Genomic DNA, 13759 nt, shown 5'->3' with positions numbered 1-13759 from the left:
TTTAATAACTATTTCCCTATAAGTTGTGACATTTATGTGTTAGAATGTGATAGATTTAGTCTGCTCTGTCATCTTCTTTGCATAATTTGAACCATGTCAGTTATAGTTATTTCAAAACCATGGCGTGACAAGAAGCATAGTGCATCAAAACTCACCAGAAACCAGTATGATCAAACACCTACAGGATTTGCCCAAACAAACCAAGACCCCAATTCTGTTACCAGCATCCTGGAGCAAACCCCTGACTGACCTGAATGTATCCTTGTGGATCCAAGCTGTTTTGACCACACATTAGGTGGGTAGTTTTAATGTTGTAGCTGATATCAGTGTATTTGACCAGAGGCGTAAACTGTGCCTGCACTCAATCAGTACTGCGTCTCAAGTCATGGATTGCCCTTTTCAAAATTCACAATGAATTAGAACTATTGAACTGATCTGAAACAGCCTGATTTCGAGCTGTTATAAAGTATTGAATTTAACACTTAATCTTTTCCAGTTTAATTTCTTTTTTCACCTGTGGCACAGCTCAGGTCATTGAGAAAATTACAGGATCAGTCTATAGTCTTTAATATCTGTCTACAGTTTAGGTGGATGTTTTATAACTCGCTGCAGGGGTGTGTTGTGAAAGTTGTCTGAAGTTCTGATTTGGATCCTTCCGGCATTACAAGAGATATCGGGGTAATTTCTCTCTTTGATACACTGCTGGGATTCAGCGTCCATGCAAACAATGATGGGATTCAGTCTTCACAGCTGGGAAGATCATTTCAAAGTACCTGAGCACAGCTAAGATATTTTGTTTTCATCTTACAGGCATTTCTCCTATTTCAGAATGTGGCGTTTTCTCCAACTAATTAGATTTCACCAGTTGTGAAAGTCTTCGATGTGTAGAAAACTTAGGATGTGAAGAAATTCAGTTTTGGCTGTTAAAAGTCAAAATATTATAATGTGTGTCCAATTAGTTTAAATACGGGCCCATCCGCTGATCTGCCTGGCCTTTTGAAGCTGTGGGGGGTATACTTAAGATTAACTGTATCCTTTAATGCTTAATTCAAGTTTACAAGGTTAAAACTGTGTTGGTGCTCATTATTTTTCACAGTTTAGCATCATATAGTAAATCCTTTTTTATTTAGTTTACATAGTGAACATGAATGCTGAGGACTGCACTGAAGTACAAAGTGTACTCTGTTAGATTTTAATTGAAGTCAGTGAACGCTATCCACCTTTTACACCAATGCATTATCAACACCAAGCCAAGAGCTTACTCACAGGGGGGAGATGTGACTGCTTAGATGTGTCTGAACATTTGAACCCAACACTAAATGGCTGCAAAAGTCATTTTGAGGCGTTGTATACTGTGAAGTCAAGACCCTACAACATTAGAGATGGAAACTATCCATCTAAATGAATAAGCTCTTTGCAACAGTGGGTGGGGGGGGGGAAGAGTTTCACACAGAACCACGCTCAGGGTGGGAGGGCCACCTGCTGCTGCTAATTGGAGTGACGAGAAAGAGAGAAAAGCAGAGGACAAAAATGACAAACAGCATAAAGCGCAATGTGGCTCAAACTCTAAGATGATGTTACTTCTAAATGACTGCTCAGTTTTATTATTAATGTTTCAATTTACAGTAAAGATAAAATAGAAGACATTGTCGGTCTCAGTTGATCCATGAAGGCATAAAAAACAGAGGGTAAACTGCAGAAGGAAATGAAAAGCAATGATCTGTGACGCTTTCAGCATGAAGTGGATCTAGAAGACCGAGCAAAGAGAGTATATACAAGCTGATGCCATGCACAGCTATTGCAGGGCAAAATAATAGACACAACACAAGTGTTGGTGCACTGGCGGGGTTTTTTTCTTTCATTTTTTAAATGTTCTGTGTCAGTTGCAAGTCGTCTCTGCACTTGAATTTGAATGCAACTTCATGCAACAGCAAATCATATGGGGTTCAGATGCTTTGTGATCAATCATTGACAGTAATCCATTTCAATAATTACAGCATGTTTATCAGCTACTTTGATATCTAAGACACGGCAAGCCCAACACTACTAATATACTGTTCATACAATAAGATGCACACAAACATAACACATGATTTTCTGTCAAATCAATGTTGATACCTTAGAAAACAAAAAAACTGAAAATAAATATAGAAAAGCATTTTCCTTCATGTTCAGTTTTGTGAATATTTTTAGATCTTTAGAAAACCGTGATGATTCACTTTGAATAGCACAGGTGCTTAGCTCTATCCACCCACCCATCCCCGCTGATCCCCTCATAATGGTGCTGCCTTCTGCAGAGACTCACAGAAACTAATAAAAAAAGTATACAGATTTGTGCTAGAGGGAAGAAATCTTTGATATTCTAATTCACTAATTTTCTTAACAAAAACATCTTCTGAAGAAAAGCAAATGCAGCATCGTCACAATAACAGTGTAGTCAAATGTTCAGAAATGACAACAAATAATGCTCCGTGTCTTAATGGGCTGTTATGTATGCATTAAAACGGTCTAGAAGAGATGTTTTTTCTTATTCAGCAGATGATTGGAAGAGCATCTGTCAGGTAAATAAAACATGAAATGCTATCAAGCGCTCAGAGTGAGAGAGAGAACGAGCTATATTCTTTGATGCCCGAGAGCTGAGTTCCTCTCATACACACAGGGAGAGACATTATTGATATATTAGTTTTAAATTTTCATTTGTAGCTTTGGCACAGAGTCATTTTCATGCAGCATTAAGTTCCATCTCTAAAACCTGGGAAATTACAAATTTCCTTTCTGAAAAGAAAGAAGAGATTCTCAGAAATGACAAAAAAAACAAACAAACACAAAACAACACAGAAAATGTATGTTTCTCTTAATAATTGACCTATTTCCTGCACGCAGGAAATGAGAAATATCAACCTGCATAGTTCCTGCGATTTAGTTGCAGTAAACTTTTAAAAGAGAACCTAATGTTTGCTCAAAACATCAGCTTTGTTTGTTCATTAAAACTTCGAAAAGCATTAAAAGAAAAGGCCTTTACAAGCACCCATGTGGACATGTGTATATTTTTAAAGGCTGAGTTAAGGCCCTGAATGAGGGGGAGCCAGATTTTTTTTTAAAAGCCACATCTCCTCCTGCAGCTGTCATCTCTCTCCAATCCCCTCCAACCAGATGAGCATGGGTGTATGCACGATATTCATACAGCAGAAGATTAGTCAGTGGTATAAAAAGTACCCACTGAACCGCCACACTTTGATTCCTATTAAGACTTTATAACCTTTCTGCTTTTTTTTAAGGTCCCATAACAGACTAGATGTTTTTGAAGCCTGAAAAAAGAGCCCAGTGGAGGAGCAGGAGTCGAGTACCTCTTAAGAACATTTAAAATACAATACGCCGAAAGCCTAGATGGGATTATTTGCCCAGTGACGCCAAAAACATGCTGCCTACCCCAGCTTTTAAAAGCTCACACACCAGTTGGATTGATTGACATTTCTGCTGCCAGAACACTCTCAGATACTTGGGCTGAAGTGATACATTGGATTAAAGTCGAGATACAGATTTTAATTTTTAAAATTTTGCACATCAAGAATTGTTTTGAGTTTTCAATCATTTTATTTCTCAGAAAGTCCAAAGGATTCAGCTTCAGATTTCAAGCACAAAGCCACTCGGATCTCATGTTTCAGGGTCAGACATAGATGAGCGCAGCCGGCCAAACTTTTGAAGGAAGTCTGCCTCAGCTTTGACTAAAGCTTCCTCATCGATGTACACTGCTGGTCTCCTTGCTGCTACAAAGTACTGCACCTTCCTCAGGGTCCACCCGAGGACATACATGAGCAGGCCACACGCAGCTGCAGTCGACCTCCCCACTCCAGCGTTACAGTGGACATAGACTGTGTGGCCATTCTCTAGGAGACCATGAAGCAAGAATACAGCCTGAGGAAGCATCCTGATCCGGCCTGCAGAAGAAGACGGCAACTCATAAAAGAGATACTGAGTATTTGTGTATTTTTCTTATCCTACTTATTTCAATTAAAGGACTGAAACCTCTTCCCCTCTCCATAATTTCTGTCTGTACTGCAGTCTGTGGCATGCAGCAACAGGTCAGTTAATTCCTGATGGATTAAATCTTTACATTTTTTCGAGCTCAGTAATGCTCCTGTGCTGCAGGCTGTGGTTTTTATACTGACATTACTCAAACAGAAATAAACAGTGAATTTGCTGGGGGCAGTTACCTGTAGCTGTAATTACTATAGGTAAGAAAGACTGAATGCATTCCCATAGCTCAAATGTGTTTTTTAAAGTTTCTGGCCAACGAGATTGGTAATAAATGGAAAAAAAAAAACCCAACAAAATTTGCTATTAAAGTGTTTGGCCACAGCATCGTGCCAGAACAGTTCCAGTGTGCTTGCAACTCTAATGGAGGGATAGATGGCCATTTTTCCAAAAGATAGTCTCTCATTTGATGTTTTGATGATGGTCATAAAGAAACATACCGAAATGCTGAAAATCCGTCATTGGTGTTCAATTAGGTAGGAATGTGATGACTTTGAGGTCATTTTCGCCCTCATCCAAGCATACAGTGATCACTTATTCCATATGAATAGATCCTGGGACAGACCGCTCCCATCATATTGGAAATAATTCATCATGGGATAAAAATGACCTCACAGAACAAACCAGCATCTTAGACATGTACCAGTGTCTAAGATTAAGAATATGCTGATAATTTATCTAATCACAACACTTTTTTCTACTTGCAGGCCACAGGTACAGTTTTTGTCCCACTGCACTCAAACAAATCTGCATCTTTATTTGTAATGAATGGTTCCTTTTATAATATCCTGCTCTGTGTAATTGCTGATGGAATATAATTGCTGATACAGGCTGTTCTCATCCCGTACTCACACTCTCAGTCATCTGTGGAAGAATTGCTATCAAATGGGCATTTCTGTCTTGATGAATGTCCAAATTAAATTGATCAAAGGCATAGGGCCTGCTTTTCTCACACATGGATTAAACCTAGACTATAAAACTTTTTTTTTCTGGACATCTTCAATTTGTTTTTCTATTACTGTCCATCGGGCTTTACCCTCCGAACAGAATTCCCAGTCTCATGTTGAACCTTTGAATAGCTCTAAGTTCATAATGTTTTAATGGGGTTAAACACACTTAAGAGGTTCTACTAGGAATTAAAAAGGGCTTTTTCTTCAACCTTGTATGACCAGAAAATCGTCCTTACCCTCAGTGCTCATGTCCGGTGTGGGCAGCCACACATACACAAGGCCACAGTCTCTGTACAAATGCATCATGGTCTCTGGGGTCATGGTTTCGTCGGGGTTACGCCGGCAGCCGTAGGAATTGTTCACCACATCCCACTCTGTCTGGAAGTTCATCACTGCAGTGATTCCCAGTTCATACTTCATCTTTACTGTCACGTGTTCCACCTGTCGAGGGCAGCTGCCCAGCCAAATACGTGGCAGCACCCTGGGGTCAATAAAAAGACGTGTACACTGATTATTTACTTGTATGTTAAAGTGATGATTATGTGCTAAATGTTCTAACCTTCTAACAAGGCATTTTCATCTCAATTTTTTTTAGATCCTACCAGCCAGACCATCCATTAAAAAACTTTCAAGTGTCACAGTCTCTAACTATGTGTTTATCAAGTATATAATATGCATAATAAAGAATAAAGAAGAATGAAATGTGAAAACACATTTAAAATCCATAAAGAGAGCCTAAAACTCTCAGTGGGTAACAAATAAAATAGGTAACACAGAGGCTGATGGACAGCGAAATAGCTAGGACTTTCAAGGTGCTCCTATAAGCAAAGCAATGATGACAGAGCTATCAGAACAAAGCTGACCATTATAGGTCAACAGTAAGCAAAAGTGGTTCACTTATGTGTCATTGTCTTACCTTCTTCACACTGTTCCTCATAGCAGTGATGCTTTATTGACCCCCTCATCCCCCTAATTTTCTTCCCGACCACTCTGGTTTGAGGCAGACTCCACTGGTGTTCATTAGCATGCATAAAGTCAGCGACTAGGACCTGACAGGCAAAACAAAGGCGACGCCTTTAATACCTGATGTCCCAGAGCAGCTCTGCAGTGGAAGTATCTGGAGCTTAACTTCACCTCTGTTTTTCCCTCCCCACAAACCTCATCATATCACAGTTTAGTGATATGTCATATGTGGATGAATTGTGTGGAGTCTTGTTGTTTCCACTGTGCCTTCCTCCCATAGTACTGGTTATGGTACAAATTCTAAATTCTAAATGCATAAATTGCCCCTCTCTATCATCCCCGTGTTGGACTGGTTACCAGTTGACAATTGCTGAGATAGGCTGGAGCCCTCCTATGACCCTTGATAAGTGGTTAAGAAAATGGATGGATGGAAGGACTCTTATTATATGAACCAAGCAGCCAATATAAACCGAAAAACAACAAGTTGTGTGTAACCGTAACCTGATTTCTTGTTACCTTTCGAATGTGTGTAGCATTTTTTCCTACTAGTTTATTTTAAAATGGAAACAAAAGATGCACTGGACGATTCTAAGAGTTTATTTTTTTCCTTTTCATGAGCTCATACACTTAGAAGTGCAGTAATATCCTATCTTATGAGAAAGATGCCTTTTTTGTCTCTGGTCTTTAGTTGTGAATCAAACTGAAAAACAAATGTCTCAATCTGTTGAAATAAAAATGATAAACATCATAAAAAAAGGCTGAGTAAGCCTTGGGCCTTCTCTCTAAATATGAGCTTGATAGATGACTTACCAGCTACAAAGTGAGTGGTCTCCCTGCGAATGTTATAATGACTTACTGCAGAGTGTGTGTAACACTTTGGGCTATATGGATGCAAGGTCTGAGAGACTAATTTAAAAAGCTATTAACAGGGAAGATACAAAGGCACAGTGCTTCCTATTGAACACAGGTCCTTGACATAAGCCTTGTAAGGTCTTTGGACACAAATTAAAACCTGATGGCACAAGCCAAGCCAGCTCATTCTTATGCAAGTTATGTGCTTGCTGCCTCAGGGGTCTGGGGCTAATTTCTGAAGTGCCTGGTATGCCATGGCACCGAGTCTGTGCCTTACAAACGGAGGGCATGCACCGGTAACTACTTGATCTCTGCCAGTTAAGACCAATATGTAGCGCTCATTGAAACATGAACATACGGTGGGAAATGATTGCGGAGTTTTATTGAAATGCTAAACATACGTGGAAATACAGCATATAAGGCAGAAACAGAGTTTGGATTTTATGGATGTGGCAGCCTTTTATTCCATTCTCTGTCAAGATGATTCAAGACTGTTCCAGTTATGTGGAGATGCAGGCTCTGGGGAGGCCAATCCATGGCTGATAGTCTTTTTTTGGGTCTCTTTCTACCCAGCTATGCTTTTACTGCATTGGCAGTGTGGTTGGGATCATTTTCATGCTGAAAAATGAAGCTGCTGCTCATTAGATGCTTTCCAGATGATATTGTATGATGGATAAAAATCTGATGGTAGTTTTCTGCATTCATAATTCCATCAATGTTGATAAGATTCCCAACAACCAACAAAGAAAACCATTTCACATTTGGATCCATCACTCCACGGGACCTGTTGCCATTGACTGTAATTTGCCATATCTCAGCTTTAACGTCATTTTCCCGTCTTGATGGCCACCCTTCTATTAAGACCATCTTTAAGAAGCCTTCAGTTAACAGTAGATAGATCAACTGTTGGGCCTCGTGCATTTCTTAGGGCCTTTGACAGGTCTGTGCTGGATTTTTCTTAATACATGACTTTCAGATACTGTTCATCAGGGGTTTTTTTTTTGGTTTTTTTTTTTTATTTTGTAGGTCTTCCACTTGTTTTTTTCATCATTTTCTAATCCAGTTTCCTTAGATTTTGGAAGGAGACATACAGGACTGGTTCATCCCCTGAGTTAGGTTCCCTTTTTATGGTTGAATGATTCATAGGTCAGTGTTAAGAGGCTTAACACTGACCTATGAAGACAGAAAATGTTCTGACAACAGGTGTTGGGATCTTATTTTTACACTTTATTTGACCCAAGAAAGGATAGTAACAACACTACGAGATTAACTTTCTTAATATCCATATGTTTAACAATACACTTGTACTTAAAAGTTCATCTTTTCTCACTTTCACAGTTTTAAACCATCTTGAAATCCAATGTAAGCAATGCAAGAGAATAACGTATCAGTCAAGTAACCAGCGCTGTATGAATTGCCTTAGAAATCCAAATGAATTCTGAACGATGCCATCTCCTCTCTCTTAAGAACCCAAGCAAGGTTAAGGAGGTGATAATACAACTGCTAGTGGTCTACCTTTTTTATGGGTAATCATTTTAAAAGTGACAGAGGAGTTATAACTAAATGAGGAACGGCAAGGTTAAAAAACAAAGACGAGAACCAGGCTTTGTCTGTCCTGTAAAGAATGAAGGTTTTTAAACTCAATGACTATCAGGAAGAAAGGACACGGTGACATGACTAATGCTTGAAGTACTTCGCAGAAATCTTCTCTGACGTTTTAGTGTCAGAACGGAGAAGAAATTAGGCGTTCATGGACAATACAGATGAAAGCACAAGGCTCGTTGCTGAATATGCTTAAGTTTGAAAACTGTAAGAAAACTGTAAGAAGACAGGGTGATGCAATTCTCAAGGTTGTTCAAGTAACTATTTGGAGGCATAATTTTTAAGACACATGCCACATAGTGATAATATCCAAGGCTCAGTTTCCAGCAGAGGAACCTCCCACCTTCTTCTTTTTGGCCTTGTTTTGGTCTCTCTTAAAACTGCAGACCGACAAAAGAAGGCAACATTACCAAAACTTAATTCTGAAACAAAGAAACAATCATATAGATATTAATTCCCCCCAGAGGAGCTAACTAAGTTTTATAGCATTATTAGGCAAATATTGCAGAAAAGATTCAAAAATCATTGCATTTCATTATTACGTCTATGCATGTGTGTGCGCGTATCTGGCTGAAGAGGAAGTGTGGTGTTGGGAGTGAGCGGTGGTGTGGATCTCCATTTGTATATACTCCAGGCTACAACACGAGTAGCAATCTGGAAGTTTTAGACATGGTGTAAAGAATATATTAATGTCCAAATGGCTAAAAATCACAAAGAACCCCCCAAAGGAATACTTCTATATTTCTGAGAAGATTTTTTTATCCACTTACTTGCAGAGAGTTTGCAGAGCAAATATATAAATCATTCCCACGTCTGTATATTAAACATGGAGCTACTTTCAGTGAGGTGAGACTTGTTTGAAACGCAGATGGACCACAGGTGACTCTCAGGCTCTGTCTGAGGGTAACAAGATGTGCGTACTAGCACCTCTACACCTCAGGTTATTAAGTTATAAACTACACCCTATTTTCCACTAGGTTGCCAGATTGACTTTGCTATCCTTTTTTTTCTTTACTGCTGGCTTGAGCTGGCTTTTGCCTCATGAGGTATATAGTTGGATCAACATTTGCTGTCATCCCAATAACACCATTTTCAGAGAAGGAAGCTCCGTATCAAAAGGGTCTGGGGCGCTAAACTAACCTACCTGCAGCCCAGACCTGTCACCCGTCAGTGGGTGACCATGAAAGTATCCAACAGGCTTGTTCTTTAGCTCCTCAGACAGGAACCTGTTAACTGTTCTCACCTTATGCTTAAAGACAAAGGAGGTGTTTGCGGTTAGAGCTCCTCAGAAGTGGAATGACCTGAGGAAATACGCATCGCCTCATCTGTGTCTTCTTTAAATCACTCCATTCATATTGTGAGGCTTGTTTTTTTAAATTTTGTTTGACCATCTTCTAATATAGATTCAGAGTTTTTGTCACTCTAAGCTCAACTTATATCGTTAGTTTTTATGTCAACCATATAATTACAGTGGAATCACATTGCTTCTTAATCTTAGTTTGACGTTGCACTTGAGTCATGAGGGTTATTTTAATAGAAATGCCCATTTTTGTGCTTTACAAATAAAATGTATTATTAATTTCAAAGCTGTTCCAGTTGATTTCTCAGATGTAACAATTATAGAGAAAAGATGCAACACAGAGTAAAGGAAATGTGTTGCAAAATGGTGATTAAAGAGCTATTTATTAGATGGACCAGTTGTGTCCATCTGACCTTATTGCTAGCATACTTCGCCTTTACTTCAACATCTGTGCTCTTCCTCTTTGTCACCAGATTGGCAGCCCCATATTCACCATCCTTTGTCCAATACGCACACTATCCCTCGTCTGCTCACGTCCAAACCACCTCAGCCTTGCCTCTCTAGCTTTGTGTTCAAACTGCTTAACCAGAGCTGACCCTCTGATATACTGATTTCGACTTCTGTCCATCCTGGTCACTCTTAATGAAAATCTTAGTATCTTCGTCTTTGCCACCTCCAGCTTGGCCTCCTGTCAATCTGTCAGAGCGACCATCTCTAAACCATACATCACAGCAGGTCTCACTACCATCCTTTAAATGTTCCCTTTCAGTCTCGCTGCTATCCTTCTATCACAAATCACAAACCTCAATCACCAAAACAAATAAATAAAATAAAACCAGCCTTTCCTAACCCACTGAACTGTGATCATCATAGAATTACTTAGTAAAAGTGCAAAAAACTGTCTTTACATACCGAAATTTTAAGAAGTGTACGAACGCATAACACTGCAAATTATCCTATGATTAGAACATCATGTAGAAAGCGTGTATATGTACTGTATTACCTGGAGAAATGCATGGCCTTCTGACCAGCCACACTGAAGTAAAAGTTGGTGGTGTGCCTCATCTCATCTGTGTGCCCCGTTTCTTCTATCCAGTGGCCGATCGGGTGGCAGTACACGCCATCCACCACATTCTTATCATCATATGTACACCATCTGTCATGGCTCGGCCCGCTTCCTGGTGACAATGATGTCAAGCACGTTAATGCATATAAATCAGGGACGTCAAACTGATTTTCCACGGTGTGTCACATGCGGCCCAGATCTCGAGTGTAAAGTGTAAAGAGGTTAAACTACACATTTAGCTGAGATGTCTTGAAATAAGAAACAGATTTCAACAGTATTTCTCAGTTTTTCTACATGATAAAGAGATGGTGTTGTAGTAAACGAAGAAGAAATGTGTCAGCATGATTTAAACTGTATGACAAAAATATGTCAAATTACATAAAAATAGAAATGAGTTTCAGTTTTCTGGGCCCACTGTAAAAAGCATACATTTCTATAGTGATTGTAAAAAAACAAACAAAAAACAGGCACTTTTCTGTTATTTAACTGTTAAATAACTTAATTTCTGTGATGCACTATAAATAGCCACTGGGGGGAATTCTTTATCAACAGGAGAAGTTGTAAAACTTCTTATATTCTAAAGCTATCCAGTGTGGCAGATTGGAGTAATCCCTGGGACGGGGGCTGATTCTGGCCTCAGGGCCTTATGTTTGACACCCTTGTTATAAACTGTCCAACCATCGGCGTAACTTTGTGCTGAACATTGGGGGGGGGTCAAGATCTATGTCTAAATAAATAAATAAATTCCTAGATGATTAAACATGTAACTATTTTGCTGGTAATACCTGAAATGCGTAAAGAAAATCAACAGCCTATTTATGCAAGATAATTCATAATTTTATTTGGGGGGGGGGGTATATTGGTTGGGTCTGATTATTGGGGGGGTCATAACCCCCCTTACCCCCCTGGAAATTACGCCCCTGTGTCCAACAGTAGGACCATATGACTAATTTCAAATGAGAAATATCCATTTATCCATCCTACCTGTTAAAGAAACTTTCAGAGGAATCCAGTATTGCATTACTGTGCATTCATTCCTGGGTGCAGATGATGAAGTATAAATGCTGAACTCTATCTGTAAACCGTTATATTCACATGCTGAATTTCAACTGTTAATTTAAACTAAAAGACTCAATAGTTTTTTCGGATGTTTTTCAGAAATTTTAAACTTTTTTAGGTTTGCAGATTCAATGCAATTTGTTAGCCACTGAACATTTAGTGTCACTTACCGCCATCATGTGGCACTATGAAAACATTGCACAATAGCAACCAAACATGGCGCAGTCATATTTATGTCTCTCCCCGCTAACCTTACAGTAATTACAGCAAATCTGTGAGACGTCTGGAAAACCGTCTACATGTGAACCAGATGTGATGCGCATTAAACCAGAAGTGCACAGGTACCTTCCCAGATAAAGGTGCCTCTGACTCTTTGGATGAACTTGAACCACAGTGTGTCTCTGTGGGGCTCGGCCAGGTGCACCTCACCGATCCACAGACACGGTTCTGCGGGTGACGGGAGTTTCTGTGTGGCTTTCATCCGAACCGCTCTGTTCGGGTCCCAGTTCCCCATTTCAGCACGCGAACCCAAAACAAAGACGTCGACCTCCGAGGACTCCGGAGTGAGAATGACGCCGAATCTAAATAACATGACCGCAGGCTTGCCTAAATCTGTTCAGCCGATTATGGTATGGCGACCTTATGGGTTATTATGGCTTATAATGTTATAGCAGCTATTGCGTTACATTCGCGACGGTGTGACTGTATGGTGTAGCCTAAAAATAACCGGGTGTAGTTGGACAGTTCAGTTTGCAGCAAAGACAAGAAAAAGAGAATGAGGTCCCACTCTGCCAGGATTATCGGGCACCTTGCAGAAGCCACGTAAGACTGGACGGCTCAAAGTACTGCGCTTCAGAAAACGCATTACTCTGTGGGCAGCATCTACTCTTAAGGGAAAAGTATTGTATTTTCAATACATTCATTTTCTTTTCTTTGTTTTTTGTTTTTAACGTACTTCTGTAGTGCAATAAAAAAAGGAAGCGTGACAGATGGATAACATTTATTGCTTTATAAATAACTGGACACCAATAACTTGAGTTTATTATATAATATTATATTACAGTGCATTTCTAACTACTGTAGGCAGCAAACAATACTTTTAACTAAAGATTTTTAGAATTTGAAAGAAAGGCAGACGTGAAGTGCGAAAGTGAGATCAGAGGTCAAATGTGACATGATTTTTTTTTGCAAACTATAACGTGATATTTAGAATACCCAGATACCAGTATAATTTTCTAATTGTGGCATTTGAATTTTAAGTACAGCTTTAAAAACAAAAGAACAGGTACAAAAAAAGCACAAAGTAATGTGATATTTAAAAACATTATTTAGAATAGGATTCCCTCTATGCTTGTAGTTTGTCAACACGAACAATGGCAGTGAGAAACGTAGTTTTAAATAGCTATACGTAGCTTTATCATCACTTTGGCCTTCAGATCAGCTGTTGACCTAGAACAAGCCAGAGGTCAAACTTGACACAATATTTAACATTTTTATATAGTACATTTTATGTGTAGACAAAACCACCACACTGGTAATGGTATCTAAGTTCTCAGGGTTTTTTTTGTCAATTTTTAATCCATAAATTATTAAGTTGACCTTCAACTTTGGTGGATATTTATTGTGTGCTTACATTTAAACATGTAGTGCTTCTAGAGGCAACAAATGCAACAAAATAGCATTTAAATAAATCCTACAAACACAATGAACTAAATTTGCCATCCATAATTTACTACAAAAGATCCTTTTTAACACAGAATAGAACATCTTAAGCTGTGTGGTGTGGTTGTGATTGTTGCCATCAGGCGTTTTCATTTATTTGGAATGAGAGAAGGTATTACCAGAACAAGCACATAATTGCTTTGGGTGGCCGAGTGCCAAAACTTGGGCTCTGTCCTCTAATCCTTCACAATCACCCTGCATGTATAGGGC

The 13759-nt window shown here is 39.2% G+C and overlaps 1 protein-coding gene across 1 annotated transcript; it reads right to left on the bottom strand.

Annotated features, from left to right (window-relative positions):
- Positions 1 to 1553: 1553 nt before the first annotated feature.
- Positions 1554 to 12570, bottom strand: epm2a (EPM2A glucan phosphatase, laforin). The gene is made up of 4 exons (XM_086264290.1): positions 12173 to 12570; positions 10706 to 10880; positions 5222 to 5466; positions 1554 to 3938 (listed from the first exon to the last, which is right to left on the bottom strand). Exons 1-4 carry the CDS (start codon positions 12417 to 12419, stop codon positions 3655 to 3657), a joined length of 951 nt encoding a protein of 316 aa, XP_086120416.1. The 5' UTR covers positions 12420 to 12570; the 3' UTR covers positions 1554 to 3654.
- Between the last annotated feature and the right edge of the window lie 1189 nt (positions 12571 to 13759).

This window comes from Aulonocara sp. 'chitande type north' Nkhata Bay, linkage group LG15 (assembly GCF_057382095.1).
Source record: "Aulonocara sp. 'chitande type north' Nkhata Bay isolate Kocher_YH1m ecotype deep benthic linkage group LG15, A_spYH_male_GT1.1, whole genome shotgun sequence".
Taxonomy (NCBI): Eukaryota; Metazoa; Chordata; class Actinopteri; order Cichliformes; family Cichlidae; genus Aulonocara; species Aulonocara sp. 'chitande type north' Nkhata Bay.
The sequence above is the reverse complement of the archived record's forward strand: the minus strand, read 5'-3'. Positions and strand labels throughout refer to the sequence as shown.